Here is a 24276-nt window from a genome sequence, read left to right as displayed (position 1 = left end):
GGGATGCAGTGAAGATAAAGGAACACCTGCTGGGATACACCTCCACCTGAGATCCCTCCAAGTAAATTGCTAAAAAGAAGGATGGGGAAGAATAAAAGATGGAGGACATGTAACTTAGAAAATGTTGGAGTTGGAAAGACAAAACTTCTTAATAGCAAAATCTAAGGGGAGACTTTGGGCCAATAAAGAGAGACTTGGTGTGAATTTGTTTTTATTAAGAATCCAGAAGTGAAGTTCACTGTTATTCCATGTGCTCTCCTTCCTCACATGACTCTTTAAAAAGAGCAGGCTTTTGATGCTCAAAAAACCCAGCACCATAATAGTTTAAAGAATGTATACATGTTTGCATGCACGTGTACACACACATACACACAAAAATAAAAACAAAAGAATGTAAGCAATCTACATCACAAAAAGAATTACAAATCGATGTAGAATGTTAAGAAAAATAGATCCTCATATCAATTTCTGTCTACTTTAGACACGACCTATTAGTCTTTGATTACTTTCATCGTTTTTGGTACAGCAATATGTTGTAGGCTCTGCCACTTATTAATCTATTGCTTCTTAGCTGCACATTCATCCTTCAATACCTGCTTCAAAAGTACCTGTGCTGTGATACCATAATAATGGATTGGCCCCTTTAGAGTATTTCTCTTTTGTCATGAGTGCAAAGTTGAGCCTTGTCAATAGAGGGCACTGAATGAACATTGCAAAAGGAAGAGGATTTCTCTTCCTGGTTCCCATGTGTGGGATTTTTGCTTTTCCCTTTCTTACGCTGCACAGTCGTCCAGCTGACTAGAAATATCTGTAGTGCTTTGCAGAGCCACATGTATACTCTTCAACTTCCCAAATGTTCAGTCCCTTGGCAACCATACAACTCAACCTAGGCCAGATGAAATCTTTCAGCCCTCTCAAAGTGGACACTTGTGTGATCCAGGCGTCGCACCTGCGGTGGCCTTCCAGCATACTCTGCGTTTCCATCCACCAGCCCATTTGTACCCTGGAGGATGGTTCATGCTTGCCTGAGTAATGTGGACTAGCTCTGGCCCAGGCAACCCAGTGAACTCCTTTGCCCTGTACACAGGATGCTGTAGCCATACCTTCTCCAAGGAGATATGAAGCTTGTCTTGGGGAGAGGCCCACCTTTCCACATTTGTCTGCCCTTGGATAGTTTCACTGAGCCCTGGAGTACCCTTGGGAGTTCTCATTAAATCTCAATAGTTTCTCTCCTTTTGTAGAATAATGATTCTTTATATTAAACTTCCTCCATTTAAATTACTGTGTGGTTCCTGTCCCTTGATTGGACCCAGACTGATACATAGGCTCTTCTTTTATATTTCTTGTCCTAAATCTGGAGGTAGTTTTTCTCCAAGATTCTGTGATATTTTTAGTGGGAAATTGCTAAAAATACAGATGGAATGGTTAGTAAATAAAATTGGGAAACCTGTCCAAATAAACCAAGAAAAACCCTGCCCTCTTTCTCTCCTGTTCTCACTATCAAGCTCTCTTTTTCTCTTTCTCTTTTATTTATAATAATGTTGAAGACCACTCTAAGGAAAACTCCATCTCGCTTTGTTATTTCTTGGTGAGTTTCTTTGTTTTCTTCAGTTTTTTACAATTAATATATTTTAGAAAAAGATATATATGATAATTTTTCAGAAGATTTCCTTTAATTAGAACTATTATAAATATTTAGAGATAAATAATTTTTTCCTCTAATTGCAAAAGACGATCCCACTTATAGTTCAGCTCTAGTTGGGATAGTTCTGCCATATATATGCATATGTGTACATACATATACATGTATATGTATAAAGCTATGGAAAGTTATGGCAAATAATTTGTTTTAGGCCAAAATACTTCATCTAAATGTCTCATAGAGACATGAATCCCAGAGGTAGTCCAGGACTCTCTAACTTTAAATGTAATAGAATTAATATGGAAAATATTAAAAGGTGACAATACCAAAAAGGGAAAAAATTATTTTATACATTAGAAGCTATCATACACTTAAAAGACAATGAATGAAGAAGAAAATCCTATAAAAAAATAAAATATTTGAAAACAGTGTCAAATTTAGTAAATATTTTCAATTACAAATAACTATATTCACAAACTTTATACCTTATTAGTAGATTGATAAATTTTAATCAAAAATAAAGACAAAAGGGGGCCGGCCTGGTGGCATAGTGGTTAAGTTTGTCATGCTCTGTTTTGGCAGCCTGGGTTCGGGGGTTCAGATCCCCAGCGTGGACCTACACCACTCATCAAGCCATGCTGTGTCGGTGACCCACATACAAAATAGAGGAAGATGGGCACAGATGTTAGCTCAGGGCCACTTTTTCTCAAGCCAGAAGAGGAGGATTGGCAACAGGTGTTAGCTCAGGGCCAATCTTCCTCACCAAAAAAATTTAAAAAAATAAAGACAAAGATAGATGAAGAAATAATTATTTGCAAAAACTTGAAAAATTCATTCAGTCATTGATATACAAGAGGACTTGCTGGTGGATAAGAAATCATCTTGTTAAAAGCTGATTCCTTGGTACTGATAAAGCAAGTGACCTTTCAGAAATAGCATGAGTGAGTTTGTCAATGAAGAAACATCCAAGTGCTTTGTATCCATTACAGATGACATATTAATTGTCAATGTGAATGGTTTTCCCATGATATGCTGGTCTCATCGAAGTTTATCCAAATCATTTTCTATAGTATGTATTCCTAGAAATTAATGTATTTTTTATTTTTCATCAGTCCAGAAACCACATTCTACTATATAGTCTTTTAAAATAGAATATCTACTATTAATATTCATAGGGAGTGAAAATTTTTAATAAATTGATTTATAGAAAACATATTTCATAAATTAATTATGTGTATAGAAATACCAGCAAAGTAAGTGAAAATGAGTACAAAATATAATTTAAGCATATAGATAATTTTTACTCAATTTAGGAATATAACCAAAGTCAAGGGTGATTTGGGATGCCAAATACCAAATAAAGCACCTTCAACCCAATAAAAAGAAAAGCAGTGTTTCAAATTGGCTCCTAGATTATTAGAACAATCGGATTAATGAGTTTTGAAGTAAAACAATTTTAGGCGGCTAGATTTCAGAACAATCAATAAGTCATCCTATAAAAGCAACATTTTCCATCTTTATTTTTATTTTGACATCAAGATTATCAGATTTTTAAAACTTGTATTCACAAGTAATTTGGGCAAAATGCTTTGAATTATGAAACTTGTGCTCTAAAAGCTTGTGATGTGACTATGTGTGTGAGACTTTATAAGATTGTCCACGAGCATTGCTGGTTCGTGTTTTATAATGTGAATCTACGAATAAGTGCGAGGGCAAAAGTGTAGCCTTTTAAAACAATTTAAAATTTTCCAAACACATTCCAATGAAGCTTTATGTGTCTTAAAACCATGTTCTGTTATATACAATAGTTTCTTGATTATTTGAAATAGGATTTTGCTTGTTTCCAAAAAATGGTAATTTTTTAACAGTGAACTTATTTTGGGATATCAGAGATTGCTTAACTGTGCTAGAACATCAGAAAACAAAACAATAAGCCATTTTCTTTCCAACTAATTATCATTCTTGGCCCCAAGGTGACCAGAGAGTCAGAAAAAGATAGAGGTTTATTATCTCAGGTTTCTCTATTTTTTTTGAGAGGCAGTATCTACTACATTTCTAGTTTGGTCCAAAGCAGTACTGAGGCACAGCCTTCCAATGATAACTGAGTGTATCTGGGTAAATTTGATGGATTTACCTCTTTTGCCATTTGAGAAAAATGAACAAGATAGCAAAACAATATTTATTCCTTTTATTTATTATTTAAATGTTGTCCTTTGTTTTTTGTTTATTTTGTTTTCTTCCATGTTTTTGAGAGACGAAGGGTCCTTTACAGAGGATCTCAATGAACGCTTGTTTTCTAGGGTTAATCTGGGGGCATTGTGTGGGCTGATTGGTATTCTTGTATGTAGGAAATCATGGGTTTTGATTCAAATGTTTCCCCTCATGTAGGAATGAAACATCAGAAACAGCGGTAAGCAACAATAAAAGATTGCCTGGTGCAAAAGCAAGGGGACTTTACTATCACTCACCCGCGCTTCCGGAATTAGATGATAATCTAACCATGCTGAATACCAATCTTCTCATTTGGAAAGAAATCTCTGCAAGGATTTAGTAAAGATAAAATACTGTTAAATGAGAAAACGGGTAGACGTGGCCTTTGTTAAATTTTAAGTAATTTTGTTAATGTTAACAGTAACAGTTAAGAATAGTGTCATATGTTATAAGTTCTTAACATGGGCCCACTCCCTTCTACAGAGATTCTGATGAGCTGTAAGGTGTCTGTGTACACTTGATGTTGCATAGAAGCAGCACTGTCGATGTGTTGCAGATAAGAGTGGGAGCAGGTTAATGTGTTTCATCAATACTTAAAGGAATTCTTTACTTATAAAAATAAAAAGTTACAAACTCCAATATAAACATATTATTGAGGTTGGTTTTGTTGTTTTATTGGAGTTATGATTTTGTCAGATTCCTGATTTACTTTGATTGGTTTGAAACAGACTAAGTTGTTTTTTAAATCTCTGGAGCAATAATTCAATGAATTATATTTGCCATTTTTCTCTCTGAAGTAAATTAATACTTGTTTGTTTGTTGGCCAGATTATTTTATTTCAAAACTATTATTTGCAAGACAAGAAAAATGATAACTTTGAGTATGCAAATCACAATGAAAGAAAGAGTAATTAGATAAATAGGAGTAAAAAATTAAACCCATATTTTCTAATACAATATTTGTGTGTTGTAATACATTTCAAAATCTGGATGATACGAGCAGCATTGAGAAGCAGATATATAGTTACATTTAAATTCTTCAATCTCTTCAACAAATTTAGCTGGAGCAATTGGATATTCATAGGGAGGAAATAGAAAACTCCACCTAAACTTCATACCATATACAAAAATTATTTCAAAATGTATCATAGATTTAAATGTAAACCTAAAACTACAAAAATTTTAAAAGTAAACACAGGAGAAAAATTTCTTCCCTGTGGCTGGGCAAAGAGTTCTATATATCACCAAAAGCCCAATCCGTAAGTGAAAAATGTATTAATTTGACTTCGTCAAAGTTAAAAGTATGAAAATCCCTGGTAAAAAAAATTTTTAAGGGACAATCTGCAGCCTGGAAGAAAATATTTGAAAACCAAAGATTACTTAAAGGACTTATATCTAGAATATACTGAGAACTATTAAAACTCAAAAATATAAAAAGAAACAATCCAATTATAAAATGGACAGAAGACATGACCAGACATTTCATTGAGAGATTATACAGAAAGCAAAGAAGCCCATGAAAAGATATTGAATTTCATTAGCTATTTGGGAAAAGCAAATTAAAACCACAATGAGATATCACTACACCCCTACCAGAATGGCTAACATAATAAAAACCAGTGAGAACATCAAATGATGGGGAGGGTATGAAAAAAATAACCTTGGTGGATATAAAAACTGAAAAATAATTTGGCAGTTTATTATAAAAGTAAGCATACACTTACTAATAATCACGCATTGGGGCAGAGTGTGGCACACGTCTACATCAGAGAAATAAATACTTATGTTCATACAAAAACATTTACACAAATGTTCATAGCAACTTTATTTATAGTAGCCAAAAACTGGAAATCATCCAAATGTCAGTCAACATACGAATGATTAAACAAAAAATGATACATTCATAACATAGAATACTACCCAGTAATAAAAAGGAACAAACTATTGATACATGCACAGCACAATGGACCTTAAAGGCAGCATACGTAGTGAAGAAAGTAAATCTCAAAGCCTTTCATGCTGTGTGATTCCATTCATACTACATCCTCCAAATGAGAAAACTGTACAGATGGAGAATAGATTCGTGGTTGCCAGGAGACAAGGGAAGGAGTGGGGATGTGAGTGTGACTATAAAGGCGTAGAGTGAAAGAGTTCACACGTGGTGGTGGAACTCTTCTGTATCCTGATCGTGGTGCGGTGGCGTCAACCTACACGTGGGATCAAATTGCATAGAACTACACACACATGTGTAACCCCACACACACATACACACAGATGTGAAAACCAGTGATAACTGGATAAATTCTGTAATCCATTTAACAGTATTGTACCCACGTCAATTTCCTGGTATTGATATTGTACTACAGTTATGTAAGATGTAAGCACTGGGTTAGTGAATGAAGTATTTAAGACTGTGCACTGTTTTTACAATTTCCTGAGTGTCTACAATTATTTCAGAATACAAAGTTAAAAAATCATCGTGGTAGAATTAAAGAAAAAATACAAAAGAAATGATGTAAGAAAAATAAGAAAGGGGGTTAAAAGAGTAGTCATTAATATTATTGAGAATATTTTAGTCCAAGAGACCTGTAAAATTGGGTGATCTCAAATTATGTTACGACTAATCCCCATGCTGTATTAACTTTCCCAAAGCATTCAAAATTAGGGAAGCTCCCAAAGTTACTTTAAGTAGTTTTACTCAAAGCAAAAAAATGACAAAATTAAACACCTATACAGAAACTCAAACACAAAAAAGTTATTAAGCATATAGCCGTCAATATCATATGGAAATTATAATTAAAAACAATTTCTAGAAGTATTAAAAGGTGATATCCAGGAAAACATAGTGTTTTTAGGAGGATAAAAAATATTTTGAAGTTTATTAATATTTTCCATTATACCGGTATGTCAAAGGAACAAATAGATATGCAAAAACTTTTCATTTGATGAAGTGGGCTTTGACATGGGCTTCTTTGCTTTCCATATAACTTCTTAGTGAAATAAATGTTTGGTCATGTCTTCTGCCCATTTTATAATTGGATTGTTTCTTTTTATATTGTTGAGTTATAAGAGTTCTTAGTATATTCTAGATACAAGTCCTTTAAGTAATCTTTGGTTTTCAAATATTTTCTTCCAGGCTGTCGATTGTCTTAAAAAAATTTTTAACAGGGATTTTCATAGTTTTTATGTTAAAAATGATGAAATTTTGCTAAGAAGCCCTTGGATAAAATTAAAATTAAATTCTGGGTTACAAATAAAACAAGTCAAAATGCACACATAATGAATATAGTAAGAACAAAATAATATAACTAGTACTCAAATCAGCAGTCAAAATTTCACTTAATACTGAAACACATGGTAGCATACTTTAAAACAGTAATGAGAAAGAAATTCCTGCTTTCACACTATCATTTCATAGTGTTCTGAAGTTCAGGTCCACACAATATATAAAATATGTATGAAATAGAGTTATTGAAAAGAAGCAAATTTATTTGAGAAGATAAAATTATCTGGTGCAGTATTGCCAAATACATATGACAGAATTTTAAATTTTATTCAAGCCACATTTAAAAAGGTAAAAGAAATGGGAAGTTGCTATTCAACAGGTAAAAAGTTTCAGTTAAGCAAGATGAGTAAGTTCTAGAGATCTGCTATACAATATTGTGCCTGTAGTTGTCAATACTGTATTGTACACTTAGTTTGTTAAGACAGTAGATCTCATGTTAAGAGTTAAGTTTTTAAAAATCTAAAAAAGAAACAGATGAAATTAATTTTAATGTATATTGACACAATATATACAAAATATTATTGTTTTCATGTGTAATAAATTAAAACTCATTAAGGAACTATTTTATATATTTTTTTATACTATGAAGATCATTTTTGACCTCATTTCCCACAGGCTTAAACAGCTGGACAAAATGACAAGTTAAAAGGTATTCTATATTCTATATCATCTGCTTTGGCTAAATAATGCATTCATCACAAAAAATCAAAATGCCAGAATAGTTACACTCTATTCTAGAGGAAACTAGACATTTCCTTAATGACTTATGTGAGTAAACAGAATTTTTGTTTTTGTTCTTAATGTGTAAATGGTCAGGTTGGGGAGGAGAGGGGGGAGATAATTTTCAGTGGATTCAGTGGATTGTATGAATATAATAAATGAGCTGACATTAGGGCAGTTTGCCTTTCCTGTTTGGTAGAAATAGTTATCATTTTTCAGATTAATGATTCTCATTATCTTGACTGATACCAAATTCTTTTCCAGAAGTAAAGTATAATATGAGTGGTTTTTAGATTCTTTCATATTGATATTCTGTCTAATGTAAAGATGTTTGCATTGTCTCCATGTAAACATTTTCTGTTACCTAAATTTCTAAGGTGACCTGGTTTTCTTCTCATCTTCCTTTCTCTCTTGTGTCCTGTCCTTTTAATCCTTGTCATAGTCATTCTTTTTGCTTTCAACCATCTCTGCGTCTCAATTAAAGTCCATATTCAAATGATTTCTAGTTTACACCAGTTCTGTCTTCTATATTTCAAACTGTATGTCCAACTAACTAGAGAAAATTTCTACTCATATTTCTTAAGTTTACACCAAATTTGCTCCCAAGCCTTCGCTATTTTTTCAATACCCCTTGGAAAACTACTATAACTCACCAAGCTGTGCAAGAAAGACATGTGGACATCATCCTTAATTCATTCCGGTCTTTTATTCTTCACATCCAATCAATCATTAAGTTCTATTGATTCCATCCTCTAAATATCTCTGTAATCTGTCATTCTTACTCTATCCTTTCTACCCTAGCAGGGACCTAACGTCTCTTCTGGAGTGAACTTTAGACAGTTCTGCTGAGGGGTGTTCCTGTAAAATCAAACTTCACATTATCCAATCTCAGAGCCCGTATGCAGGGATATATCACAGCTGGTGTTCATTGAATATCTTTATTAAGTAAACCTGTAGGCATGTAGACAGTATCCATGACCCTTTTTAGTGGCAGGGCAATGGTCAGAAGAATACATTGTGTGGCCTCCTGGAAATGGTGAAATGTTACTTTGGTGACATCAGCATACCCATCAGGAAATTTGGGGATGAGGAAACTGCATCTTCAACAGGGAGCATGTTGTACCATATTTGGTTTATGTAGACACTTCAGTAATTTCCATGTAATTTCTCATGACAAATAACTTACACCCTATAAGTGTTATTGTTGTCATCTTTTTGTATATCACATCAGGAAGTTGTAATTACTAACCATTTGCTCCTTGGATCATGGCAACAGCTTGCTGACTAGGTTCTCCATTTCCAGACCCACGCAAAAGATGTCCTCAGAATGAGCATTCTGAAATGTAAATCTTTCCCAATGATTTAGGGTCATGGGATCCTAAATAAAAAATAAAATGATCATCTCTTTCCCAATTTAGAACTTGTGAGTGGACCTCAATATAAAGGCCAAATATTGTAATATGCCTTTCTAGAACATTCATGATATAGCTACTGCTCACTTCTGCAGGATAATTTTCTAATTTTAGTTTAGATATCAGGTCCTCTGACCCCCAAATATTTAAGTATTATATACTTTAGGCGTTTTATTATGTACTTTTATTCTGTACTTTAGGTATTATGTATTTTCTCAACACTCTAAGTTTGCAAATCTGCTTGTCCCTCTACTCCACTAGGATGTAAACAGTGGTAACAGAGACACTCTTGGTCCTAGCCACCATTACATCCCCAGGGCCTGAGATAGCTGGGTGTGTTCTAAGTGCTGATGAAATTTGTGTTAAATGGATATCTTTGGGATATTAATCAGATATTTTTATAATTTAATCTTTTTCTTTACATATGATGATTTTTATATGAATTTTTACAAAGTATGCTTTAAAAATTAATTTAACAAAGGAAAATCAGGAAATATATACTGGGATAAAAGTCTAAGAATGTGTAATTTTTAACTGAATGCAGGTAAATATCTATAAGTTAACACCAAAGCATTACAACATCTATGGCATACAAAAACACACAATTTTGTGAAAAGTCCTTTTCCTTTTAGGAAATTTATAGCATCTCTGCTTCTGTCCAAGACCAAAATATTAGAATATCGTGAGCTTCTCAACATTTTTCTCCTAATAATGTGCAAACAAAGGGACTACGGTTTAGATTTTCTTGTTGGTTCTAACTCTATTATCTTATTAATTCGTACTTTGACTTTTGAACAGATATTCAACAACCTTTTTAAATCCTATAGATTTATTTTGTCAAAACAAGTCTAATTTGGAACCATTTTCTCAGTGGACTGGTATAAACAGTGACAGTCTTGGTCATATTTATTGATAATTTATTGACAATGGGAGAAAGAGATTGTATGTATAGCTAGGTACAATATGCAAGGTACAATACCTAGAATAACTCGCTATAAGCAAGCAACGTAGATGAGATTTTTAAAAAATCCTTCTATGCATTCGCTTATTACAACTACCACTTTTTGTTTAACATTTTTGTATTGAGGAAAATTGTTGATTAAGCACGTTTCAAGGAGTTGATAATTTATATCAATTAATACCCAATACCTGTGTATTGATTTATAGTTTATAATTCAATTTATAGTTTATAATCTTATTTGAAAATTTATTCCTCAACTAATCTTGAAAGTAGGTTTCATTGATACCTGCTGTTTATGTAAGGAAACAGATTCAAAGGTGTTAAGTGTTTGCTCCACATCATAGTGTATAACACTTGTTTCTTGGACTAGCTATCAAAAAATTGTATGTTTAATAAAAGTCATACGTATAGTTTGTGGAGAAATGAGTATAGGACTGATTTGTTTTTAATCAGGATAATTAATCTGAGAATGACATTTTAGTAAGCTGGCCTTCTTTTTTAGAAAAAAAGTCGTAGTGCAAAGGAGTTGATAGAGGGAAAATGATTATATTTCTCTACTTGATTAGCTTTAAAGTCATATATTTATAGTTCCATAAAATGATTAAGTTGAAATTTATGAAACTGCCAATATTTAACATACAAAATATTAATTTCATTTATTTCTATCTAATACACGATCTTTCTGTATTCATGGTTTTCATATGCTGTTCTTTTGTCTGGATCACATTTTCCCCATTAATTCATACTTTTTACTCAAGTATTAGCTCATTTACTTACTCCCACTTTGGAAAATCATCCCTTCTCCCATATCAAAAATCAGATTATTTTCTTCTCCCTTTTTTTTTAATTGTTATTTTTGGCCTATAACTATTCTATAGCAATTATATTACTTATATTTTTCTATTTCTCTGTCTTTTATGAGAGTAGGTTTTGTTTGCTTCTTCTATGCCACATCTTTTATAGTATCTTTCTGTATGCACATCTGCCTGGAAAGAACAGGTCTAGGGCTTGAACAATGTTGTCTAGGGGAGTAGAAAAGTAGTTCTGGGGGCTGGGGGTGGGGGAATAGCGACAGGTGGTTAAAAGGCACAAACTTTCAGTTATTAGATGAACGACATCTGAGCACCTAATGTATAACATGGTGACTATAGTTGATAACACCCTTTGTATAATTGAAATTGCTAAAAGAGTAGAACTTAAATAGTCTCACCAAAAAAAAGAAAGACTAATATGTGAGGTAATGGATGTGATAATTAACTAGACGGGAGAATCCTTTCACAACATGTATGTACATCAAATCATCACAACGTACACTTTAAATTTCTTATAATTTTATTTGTTTTGATAAAGCTGAAAATAATGTGCTCCGGGGGCCACATTTCACAACAGCTGTAGCATCAGCTTCCTTTCAAATGCTGACCCAGCCATTTTACCTACCTAAGATACTACGATATCTTAAGTGTAAGAAAGTGTCGTCAGAGACCAAGGCCGAGAATATCCACAACTTAGTGTTCCCAATTACTATGCCCAGGTACAAAAGCTGGACAGGGAAGAATGCCAACAGGGAAAAAAATGATTTATTTGAAATATGGTGTTGGAGGAGAGCTTTAAGGATATCATGGACCAACAGAAAGATGAACAAGTGGATCCTAGAGCAAATTAAGCCTGAACTCTGGCTGGAGGAAAAATTATAATACTAAGACTGTCCTACTTTGGGCACATCATAAGAAGGCAGGATTCTGCTGGGGAAAGCAGAAAGCAGCAAGGAAAAAGGAGGCCCAAATATAAGATGGATTGACTCCGTAAAGGAAGCCACAGGCATGAGTCTACAGAAGCTCAGTAGGGCTGTTGAGGACGAAACATTGTGGACATCACTTATTCATAGGGTCACCAGGAGTCAGAGCTGACTTGATGTCATGTAACAACAACAAAGATACTTAGCTGACTTGAAGCTTAAGACAAATAAATATAAAATGGGGACAATAATAGGATTTATTTCATAGGATCATTGTGATGATTAGCTATGGTAATATATAGAACAATCCCTGGCCCATAGGTAAGTTACCATTGAAAGGTGATTATTTTTAGATTCTCTAGGCTGGCACCATATATTTCCATTCTAGACTTCAAAGTGCTATAAATAGGAAATGACACATATTGGGTGAGAAAGAAATTGAACAAAATTCAACCCAGAAAACAAAGAGAAATTAAAAAAGTTTACTCTCAGAATTTGTCATAACATGGCTGTTCTTTGTATGCACTTTGATGTTGGTCTTTGCTTCTCTCATAGATGTACATAAGGCCAGCAACAGGCCCCAGGAAAGTAGATAAAAGTAACTGGTTTAGAAATCTAAACTGATGCAACAAATAGGGATTTTTCTTAGAATTTTATTTGAAAATTAAAACAAAAACCTTTCCATTTTTGAATTAAAGGGAAAATGAACATCTCCGCTGAAGACTCATGGGTTCATTAATGTTGGCCCTTTTATAGAGATTTGTGATTTCAAGAAAAGTGTACATGGTCAAGGTTAGTTCAACAGAATTAATGATACCCGCTATGTGACTCATTCTATTATGTCAGTGGCTTCCTATTCATGTAAAGTGGTGGAACCCAATAAAACACATGGAAGCCCAATTTACAAAGCAAATATAAGTGGAGGTATGTTCATTGAAAAGAGGACAGAGTGTTGAAACTTCTACATGTTCATTATACCTATACATATGTAGAGGGTAGTTTGATTATTAAAAGTATTTTAAAATATATGCAGAGTCAAAATTTCTCTAGTGGTCTTAAGCCTTCACACACAAAGGAGAGGCATTTTCAACATTAAGTCAGACATGTGGTTTAAAACAGAAAGTCAGGTAATAAGATAAATTATTCCTTGTCTAAAAATCAAGACTGCATATGCCAACAAGATAAACATGAATTTTTACAATTTTCTATCAATCTATTTGAACAAATATGCATATAATGAGATTACTCACAATATTCAGGTCACTATCCTATGCAAATCCCAACAAGACAGTGTTTTAATTTAGAAAACAAATAATAGACATGTACTGGTTGTACAACAAGCATGTTGACAAACTAAGACATATAATTCTAAACATAAATCCTAAAAGTTAACTATTAGTATCTCCATTTTTTAAGCTTAGAAAACAGGTAAGTGGCAAAGCCAGGATTCAGAATTTCAGAGTTCCAAGCCCCTGTCTTTCACCCTGGCTATAGAACATATATGATAATCCAAAATAAAAGCATTGCCCTGATATGGTGCACATTTATTATTGTAGGCATGGATTGAATAAAAATATGTTTTCTTTTATTAGCTTATTTAATTAACACTATATAATTATGATTTAATTAGGAATGTGTTATGAAGAAAAACATAAATCAATGTAGAGAAATAATATACAAATTGCATTAGTTTCACAAGGCTCTTTATGCATGTGGAGAGGTATCTATTCTTTGAAGTATAACATGATAAATTTTGGGTCTGTCATCTTGCAACTAAAGATATTTTTGTTTGACACATTATTAATAGCACTTTAATTCTAGAGAATTCAAAACAATAACTCCTATAATCAATTTACTTTAATTTCAAAAATTAATCACAATCTCACTGTGTGATCTTGACAGCATATCTCTTTTTTGACAATAATGAACTACTTGACTGACACATTCATGTCTTGAAAGAAAAGAATTAATTGAGACCTGATTTGTTCATAACTGCATCACTTCCACTTCTTTATGATCTGAGATAGAGAAAGGAACTTACTTGATGTGGAATACTTTTCCTATAATCTTTATGGGTCAAAGGAAATCGTATACATTGCCCCTAAGCTTTAAATGCATTATTTCCTCAAATCAATTAAAAAACTCATTACTTTAGCTAATACTTTAGTAAGACAATAATTTTAACACAATTATGCTCTCAATATAAGCAGGAAATATATAACTTCAGCAAATCATAACAGCTAGTATTCAGATAAGGAAGGGAGAAGAGAGGAAGGAAGGAAGGGAGAAATCGAGGCAGGAAGGATGAGAGAGGAAGTCTTGCTTTATAGCAGGAGTGCTTTAAGAACTTCTAACAAATTTAGCTTATGGAAACCATCTGAGCCATCGAGAATGTATTTATTATATAATATCAAAACCCTCTATAGCAAGGGGCAAGTAAACACATTTTTAACCTTAGAAGATATTTTAATATTCTCTACCCATTTGACACTTCTCTCTGCAATGTTCATAAAGATTTTGGTAAAGCAATTTTAATAAAAGCTAATGATAATAATAATAATGATAGAAGCAGTGATCTTTTTCCTGAATCCAAGAAAAATACAAAAGACAAAAAAACCTGCCCTTAATTTTTTCTAGGTAATTCAGACCATCAGTGCAGTGGATAGAGATGAATCCATAGAAGATCACCATTTTTACTTTAATCTGTCTGTGGAAGACATAAAGAATTCAAGTTTTACAATCATAGATAATCAAGGTAATGCCATTCACTCATAATGGCTTTTGATCCATTTTTCGAGATTTGTCTTTGATTTTAAAGGAATTTATAGCATTGCTTTTTATACTATTCCTGCAACATGATAATGTTGAGAAATAGAGTAAGGAGTGGCAATGAAAATAGGAAACAAAACCCAAAACCAAGTTCTAAAAATGCTAGTGCCGTTTCTCACTGGCTTTCTTTAAATCAGAAGCACTTTTTCAAGTCATCAGTGGCTATCAGCCCTTGTAAAGTCTGAATGACCCTGCGAATATAATTGCGGTTCTGACACGAGGGTTCCTTTCATGTCCTCATATCACTCAAGCTTCAATCTATGGGGAAGAAAATGATGTACAACTTGAAGTCAGGTTAGCTTGATTGATTCAAGGATATTTGGAGTCATCAATTAGGAGCCATAAATATATGAAATTGGTTCAAGACTATTCTTTTTCCTGCAAAACGAAAAGATTGTATCAGTCTAAGGACAAAATGTTCTAAAAGATTTTGTGTGATGAGACAGAATTTCTTTTCCTGCCATATAGAATTATATTAACTTTATACAAAACCACTCTGTTCTTTGCTTCCCCACTTCAGTAAAAGATTTTTTGTCATCATATGGATTTCTACTTTAATTTTTCTTTATATCTCGAAGATATGAAACATCATAGGATTTATTACTCAAGCATTCATAACCAAATACCTGCAGCTGTCCGTCCTTACAGCTGAGTTTAAGCTTCCATCTAGGGGAGTCTTTTGCAGGAGAAAAGATGCAGACATAGTCTCTCCTTTTGCCCTTGTCAAATTCCCCAGTGAAGGAAACGCAAATAGACTTAGGATGAAAAATGCAAATATCAATATAAGAAATAAACTGTAGCTTAGATTTGTTTATATTCATGTAAAATAAGTTGCAAGAGCAAAACAAATATATTAAGACAGAGAAAATAATTGATTTGGTTTAATGATTGTGGTTACAAATAATTTAACAAAATATACATTGAAAAAATGTAAAGTCTCTCACCTCTTAAATCTGCCTGGTAACTAAAATCACAAGAGTTTTGTAGACTTCAAGAGCATGATGGAGAATTTATTTAAAAATGATGATTTGGGAAAAGTCATAAATAGACATACATTTCAAAAGACTTCCCTTTATTTGCATTTCACTGTTCGTGTCTTCTAAAGTTTGTCTGATTGCTACAGAAAATATTTTGGGGGATGGCAATACACACAAAAAAAGGGAAAACAGTACTGAGCCACAAGAAATTGCAATGAAAATGGTTATTTAGAATATTTTTCAAGGATTCAGGGAAACAACATTTCAAATGTGTTGAAGTATGTATATTGTTAATTTTTGTTAATTTTTTGAATGCCCTGTCTAGATAAATGAATCAGTACCACTAAGGTTTAATGATTCCATGACTTTTAAATAGAAAATGAGTTAATAATGTCAAAGTGAAGTGAAGCATCCTAATAGAATCTTTCCTACCAAGTAAAATCAATCCTTTTGTCTCATTAGTAAATACATTATTTGAGATCACTTGCTGTGATAGGTAGATGACTCTGAAAATCTTATGTATTTATAATATTTGGGAAAATAATGCGTTCCTATTAGAAAAAGGACTTTGTCGTGAATAAAGAACCCAAATGAAACTGATACTGTCATCATAAATTTAATGCCAGGAGCCTCTATGAAATATTGATATCTGATTACAAAGTTGTTTTCTATATTCCACATATATGTTTCCTATCTTTATCAAAAGACATTTGCAACTGATTCATATAATTCATCTAATCACTAATTAAGGTTTAGGAAATGTCAAAATCAATAATGACTTTTTATGTGGACTTTTTAAATTGTCTTTTTATCAGAAATTTCCTCTTCCTTTTATTTGAACTTATTTGATATCTCTATACTATTGCCTCTAGTACATATGACTGGTATGGATTTATTTTGTAGTATTGAAAATATTATGCACATGGATTTTTGTTTTAGATAACACAGCTGTAATTTTGACTAGTAGAACTGGTTTTAGCCTTCAAGAAGAGCCTGTCTTCTACATATCCGTCTTAATTGCCGACAATGGAATCCCATCACTTACAAGTACAAACACCCTAACCATATATGTCTGTGACTGTGATGACAATGGCAGTACACAGACCTGCAGTAATAAGGATCTTATGCTTTCCATGGGATTCAGGACAGAAGTCATCCTTGCTATTCTGATATGCATTATGATCATATTTGGTAAGTAGTGCTGAACTGAACATATCTTCATTTATTGAAAATTACATGATAAATATAGAAAACAGTTAATCTCATTATCACAGTATTGTGTGGGTTTGGGTCTGTGTGTGTGTATGTGTTTAATTGCTCTTCTGAATGTACTACAGTTTTTAAACCAAGTGGAGTAAATGCAAATAGAGTGAATATGCATTTTAAGGTGAAAGTCAGTGATCCTTGAATTCTATGAGTATGTGAGTATGTGGGTTCTTGACACATACACATTGCAATACATACAGTTATATAAAAATTAGTAATAATAACGATGAGCTGCTGTTGAGTGCCTATTACACTTCAGGAGACTGTCTTAAGTGCCTTACGTGCCTTATGCAATTTGATCCTCAAAATAACCTTAAGAAGTAGCAACTATTATCACCTGTATTGCATAGATGAAGAAAGTGAAACTCAAAGAATTATGAGCTTTACAAAGGGTCATGCAGCTAGTACATGATGTGCCGAGATTCCATAACCAAATCATACCTCTATTCCACCCTGTACTGCAACTCACTAGAACCCAGGAGCACTGAGAAAGCAAGGGAATGTTAGGATGGAGGAACGTAAAAGCGAGAGTCTTACTTAATCAAAGTGCTAAACATGAAAGAAACCTCAGTAAATAACTCCGTTCATTTTGTTTGTTATTGTTGTTATTGTTTTCAAAAGCAGATAAGTTATACGTATTTTACAGATGCGGCAAATAAACCCCAAAATGTTTTAGTCAGGCTTTCAAGACTACAAGTGATTCGCCTGGAGTAGCCTTTTCCCTTTCTTTAGTACACCAGCACATATAATGTAACCCTTCTTTCGCTTTCCTCATAACTTCACATCAAAAGCCAACACAACTTTATTGAGTGTTGAAAGCAATTATATCAGCCACTGGTTCTGGAATTCCAAACTCACTGCTCAAACTGATGTACGATATGTGTCAGGCTTTGCTTTGTCTTTGCTCTCCTCATCTTTCTCAAAGCTTCAAAAACCACGCATTCCTTTTTTACCATCCAACGTTACCATTCTTTTCTGCCTAAGTTAAGTTTTTCAAGTTTTTAAGGATCTTTGAACAGGAAACTGAACTTAGAGCTACACAGCAAGATATCAGAAGCAAGAAGCAAAAAAACCCAGCGTAGTGTTTGAGAGATGGCAAGTACTGAATTACTCACAGGTACAGACAGACCTAAACCAAGTCCTGAAACCCTACAAGTAAACCCAGGACAACCGCACAGTCAAAGGCATGCACAATATTTAGAGAGTGAGAAGTATGGGTCAGCTAATGGTCAGTAGTTCCTTTGAAAGTTTCATGAATACTCTTTCCAATTCACAGAATAAAAAATTATTTGTTAGACACCTTTCTATTTCAACCATATATCTCAGATGAGTTTTCAAGTGCAGTACCTGAATTCAAATACGATGACCTTATTTAATTCGAGAGCACTATTTCAATGTTTTTAAATGCCAGTTTTCCATAAAATATTGCCTAACGTATTTCTCTTTGTGATATATTCATAACATTGCTGCATGTTCATTTCAAGTCCTATATATGAAATTCTGGACAGTTACACAAGATCCATGGTTGAAGAAGCATTAGCTATCCTTGATACACACACTCACAGATACAGTTTTCTTTAAAATAAAAATAAAATGTTCTGAAGTTGTTCCATTTCTACATGATGTTAAAATTATATTATGTGATAAATATTGATTATGGACGTACCAGTGTTATGATTAAAAAACCCGATAGTTTGGAATTTCCAAAATTAACATGGTATCACAGAGCACAGGTTTTGAACCAACTGTCTGGTTTTGAATGCCAGCTTTCTGTTTCCTAGCTGTGTGACTCTGAGCATGTGACTTAATGTCTCTGTGCTTTGGTTTTCCCATCTTTAATAGAGAATGATAATATATATGAATATCATAACAATTAAATCAATGAATAAATGTAAAGCTTTTGGAAAAATGCCTGGTACATACTTTGTAGTCAATAAATATTAACTTAGAAAATAATTATGCCACAAATTTGCCTCAGTGGGAATTATCAAACTGGTCCATTGTGCTCAACTTCTATTAACATGGATCATTGGATATTAAGATTGACAAGTGCACATAGATTGGAAAATATTCCCTTATTCTGCTTTGTTCTATTTTTAAGACATAAGAAAAAATAAAATTTTAAATTGGTCATCATCAGAAATAGTACACTATGTTTTTATATAATTTTTTCTATTCTAAATCATCAGATGGAAAGATTATTACTCCTCCTTATATCATTTCACAAGTCCCTTTTGTAAATTTTCAACAGCAAATATATTTTTTGTCTTATAATCATAAAATCGCAGCTTTGTTTTGAGCTTGTAACAAAAGCAAGGATTATAAAGTTATTAATATTATCCATACTATTATAATATAAACATATAATGATATATTATTTACATATAATAATATACTGTGATATAAATATATAATAATGTATTATTTGCATATAATATAATATGTGTGTTAATATTCTGGTATGCTTTCTTTGCCAGGGTTTATCTTTTTGATCCTAGGGCTGAAACAACAAAGAAAACAGACTCTATTTCCGGAGAAAAGTGAAGACTTTAGGGAGAATATATTCAGATATGATGATGAAGGGGGAGGAGAAGAAGATACAGAGGCCTTTGATATTGCAGAGCTGCGGAGCAGCACCGTCATGAGGGAACGTAAGGCGCGGAGAGCCACCTCTGCAGAGATCAGGAGCCTGTACAGGCAGTCTTTGCAGGTTGGCCCAGACAGTGCCATATTCAGGAAATTCATTCTAGAAAAGCTCGAAGAAGCTAATACTGATCCTTGTGCCCCTCCATTTGATTCCCTGCAGACCTATGCTTTTGAGGGAACAGGGTCCTTAGCTGGATCCCTGAGCTCCTTAGGATCAGCAGTCTCTGACCAGGATGAAAATTATGATTACCTTAATGAATTGGGACCTCGCTTTAAAAGATTAGCATGCATGTTTGGTTCTGCTATGCAGTCAAATAATTAGGGCTTTTTTATTATTAAAATTTAAAAAATGCTAATGTGTGTTTGGGCAAACTGGTAGTCTCTTGGTAAAGAGTTGTGTGCTCCAGTTCTCTGGGGACAAAAAAATAAAAGAACCAATTTACAGTGTTTTCTGATTTCCTCGGTGTAAATACCCCATGGTTATTTCAAGCTACCCACATATTGTCACTGAGTGCAGATATGGGAAGAGATGTTAACAATCAGCTCTGGGCTGCCAATGCAAGCCAACTCTAGCATGCCACTGAAATATTCCTCTAACATTGTTTTTAATACCATCCAATACAAATTCTCAACATTTTTGAATGTTTAATTTAAGAAAGGCACTGAACTAGATCATCTTAATATTATTTCATTTATCCATTTTTTAAATCTTACAAAGTAAGAAAGTGTTTATGTGCGTTAAGTTCCTGATACTATAAAGAGATAAACTTAAGAAACTAGCAGAATCTCGATGATTATATAAAACTTTTAAAAATTATTTCTTTTTTATGAATCAGAAAGTTTCTGACTGAGATTCTATGATTCATTTTAGGTTGAAATTTTAAAATGGTTAAGACTACACTTTAAAACTGATTTCAAATTTAGACAGATATTTGGTATATGTTAATTAAAGACATGGCGTAAATTTGTATTGTTTTTGATACTGCAGCTTTGTATAAAAAAGGAGCATAAAATATGTTTAGGAGTTTTTGTAAATTATTTTCATGTATAACCAAAATACATCTTGATCATGTCACAATCCAATGACAAAATACATGTCAACATTTACTCAACGTCAAATTTAAACTTTGTGAAAATGGTGGAAAGCGTGGAAAAATTTTAAGTATATTTTTATTGCTACTAAAAATAATAGAGATAAATGAAAGGAGTACTGGATTGAAACTTGAATTAATATTCATCTTAAATGTTACGATCAACTGCACTAACTCTTACCATGCAGAGAATAAAAACATGATAAAATTTTCAGCATTTCCTTTTTTATTAAGAACTTAGAATACAACTTATTCTTCAGTGTCATTTTTTTTATTATGAAATATAAAATTAGGTGCAATAGTTACTTTTATTGTAACATTATGAAGGAAGCATGCTGAGCTTCTGGACATAGAGCTTTATGGTAACACTGGACAAAAAGATAATAAAATACTTTAATTTTAGTCATCCTGTTAAGAACGATCCTTATTATTCTATCCAAATCAAGGCAGAATTCAAAATTCATAGTTTGAACAGAAAGAAAGTAGTGAATACAATGTTCTCCAAATTGGATTATATGTTCATTTTTTACTAATAACATGTGAAACTGAGCTGAACAAAATTGCCCATATACATTTAAATCAAATACTTCAAGAAGTTTTGAGCTAAAGTTAGAGTAGTTGACTAGCTATAGTATTATTTTCTGTGTACTTTGAAATACAAACCCTCATACCGTGTAATAGAAGAGAGTTTTTCATCAATATCAGTCAGGTACCATTATGTTGGCGACACAGATATTATCACTTTACATAAGCCTGAGAAAATCAGACTTAAAATGCAATAATTTAGGAAGATATTAAAAGTAGATAAGAGGACATAAGCTGTAGTAAATCCTTATGCATTCGTATCATTATTTACTTAGGGAAGAATAAGAATACTAAACCAAAGAAAATTTAAAAAGAGTAAAAACTTGCAAGAAAATAGAAATATATGAGTTGAGAGACCATTTGTATTTCTATCATACTGATGTAAAAATTGAAAGAGTATAGTTAGGAAAATTTTCCTGAATTATTCCATTAAGGATTGTTTGCTGTATTTAAAAAATAATGTTCTGTAATCTTGGTTGAAGAACTGGAAAGTATGATAAACAACAGATGAAGCAATCTGTGAAAAATGGATTAGAAAAAAGAAATAGGGCCTTCTGGGGATCTCAGTAGGTATTGTCATCGGTGAAAGCCTTAGAAACCTCTTATAAATTAGGATGAACAACTTATAAAAATGCAATATCTGCACCAGCGAGGTTGGTGTCCAGTGGCATTAAGCAATTGTGTTAAAATAAATTCTGGTTTAATTAATGATAGGATTGTCAATCTTAGGAGACATCGGAAAAGAGCGTACATGGTTCCATATCTATTTGTTAGTCTAAAAAGTGTCCCTTTAAATTATATCAAAAATACTTTCTGATTCTAGCAGAGAAGTTGCAATTTCCTAGAAATTATACTGGGTAATATTTCAATAGCTATTTTAGTCCTATTCTCGTCACATGGGTGTTGCAAGAACATAGTTAGCTGTATCCTAAGCTAAAGATATGACATTAAGATTTCATTTTTGTAAATTTTAATAAAGGCTAAATCAATGCAGATATTTATAAAAATAGCACAACTTCACATTAATACCTGCAGTGCTTAAATATCACCCTTAGTTAACTTACAGGTTTATGTGTAAGCCTTAAGTTACTAATGCGTTGAAATAGGAAAATATTTAAAGTTCTTATAAGAATCTGAAAATGTTAGCAATAATAGTAGTTCACTCAGCACATGGGCCTGAACCTCACGGATCTGAGTGTGAATTAGTTCACTCTTATTGAAATAACCGTGTGGACTTTGTCGACCTGTCTGTCCTTTCCAGATCTGAGTTTGTAGTTTGTGAAATGAGTGCCAATCTCCCTATTTCACACGACTATTGTGAAGAATGGGGAGAGCAAACAGCACAGCAGGACCTGACCAACACGAGGGCTCAGTGAGTGACGGCGCTGCATCATAACAGCTGATGTTATTTTCCTGGAACACACAGATCGCTTTCTTCTCTAGCACTAATTGATCCCACTGGCTGGACAGCATATTTGAAATATAAATCAGTGTCCTGGTCTGACACATACGGCTGTGTATTTCCTTGTCCCTGCTTATTTCTGCAGTCTCTTAACTCTTCCAATCTCACGTTCTAGGCCTGAAACAACCTTTCTCCAAACACTTCTATTTTTCATTCCCTCGCTTCATTCAGGTCTGCGATCAACTGCGACATCCTCAGAGAGGCTTACCTGACCACTGTCCCCCACTTAGGCCTTGTTTTCCCTTTTCCTCGAATCACTTAGCCACCAAGTGTTATATTGTGTATATTTTACTTGTTGTTGTCTTTATTCCTTATTAGAATGTAAACCCTAAGTGGGTAAGGAATTGTCTGTCTTGTTCATTTGTTATTGTCTAAAATTGTTTCTAGCACACAGAAAGCGACCAATAAATACTTCTTAAATGAATGTAGTAATGAATCCCAATCTATTTTACTTGGTCATATATAGATGCTGTATTGACTTTTGTTGAATATTAATGTGGAATTAATGTATTTCTCAAAATAGGTTAGCACTGGATAGTTCTTGGGTACAATCAGATCTTTCAAAATCTTTCTAGAGATTATGAGTTTGGATTTGAACTTGTTTGACTTATTGATATTACTCTCAAGGGAAAAAAGATAATGACATTATACTTTCAGTCAGGACATGTCCTTTGATGACTGTTGTAGGAATTCTAATGTGAATGAGTTCCCATGAAGTATGATGAATATGGAAACATGTGTGATGCATGAGAATTCTGCTTCACATTTGAGAATACAACTTGGTAACAAATGCATTAAGCTTATAGGGCTACAAAACCTACAAGGTATCTTTATGTTTTTTTATATTGATATAAAAGGGCATTAGATATCAAATACACTAAAGTCTAGGAGACAAATTAGAGAAATACATGGAGAAAAGGAATGGCTTTTTACATATCCATTTATGTCTGTCTATCTATCATCTATCTATCTATCATCTATCATCGATCATCTATCTATCTATTGAGAGAAATTGTGATTTCCTGGAGGAGGGGAGACTAGCATTTCAATCACAAAGTAAATCCTTGGAACCTGTTAAAATTTGTTGCTGCCTTTTTCTTCTAGAGAGCTCTGAGGATGGGAGGCTGACTGGTCTGAAATGGCAGAGAAAGAGAAAGGGCCGTAGCTGGGCAAAACGCAGTTCCTAGCCTTTGACAAGGCAAAGCTGCATGAATTTCCCATAGGTTAAGTGGTTGCAGCTGTAGAAATTTTGCACAAAAGGTAGAAGCGGAGAGAGAGCTTTAATCAGTCATCCAAAGAATATGTCACGCAGGCTAAGGACAAACAGGGACCTCAAGTCCTTAAATGTCTCTGAATACCCCATGCATGCGCCCCAGGATAGAGTGTCAGCAGTTGGATGCCTGTCATCACACAGGACTCTGGCTGTGAAATTATGATAGCACCAGCCACATTTA

General features: G+C 33.3%; 1 protein-coding gene across 1 annotated transcript in view; it reads left to right on the top strand.

The window, feature by feature from the left end:
* CDH19 (cadherin 19) overlaps positions 1–20006 on the top strand; it is a 74423-nt gene extending 54417 nt beyond the window's left edge. Inside the window, exons 9-11 of the mRNA XM_058556611.1 lie at positions 14604–14721; positions 16712–16963; positions 19516–20006. Of these exons, the coding sequence (XP_058412594.1) occupies positions 14604–14721; positions 16712–16963; positions 19516–20006 (861 nt within the window). The remainder of the gene's footprint in view (positions 1–14603; positions 14722–16711; positions 16964–19515) is intronic.
* The last annotated feature ends 4270 nt before the right edge of the window (positions 20007–24276 follow it).

This window comes from Diceros bicornis, chromosome 16, assembly GCF_020826845.1.
Source record: "Diceros bicornis minor isolate mBicDic1 chromosome 16, mDicBic1.mat.cur, whole genome shotgun sequence".
Taxonomy (NCBI): Eukaryota; Metazoa; Chordata; class Mammalia; order Perissodactyla; family Rhinocerotidae; genus Diceros; species Diceros bicornis.
Note: the sequence above shows the minus strand (reverse complement) of the source record. Positions and strands in the feature narration are given on the sequence as shown.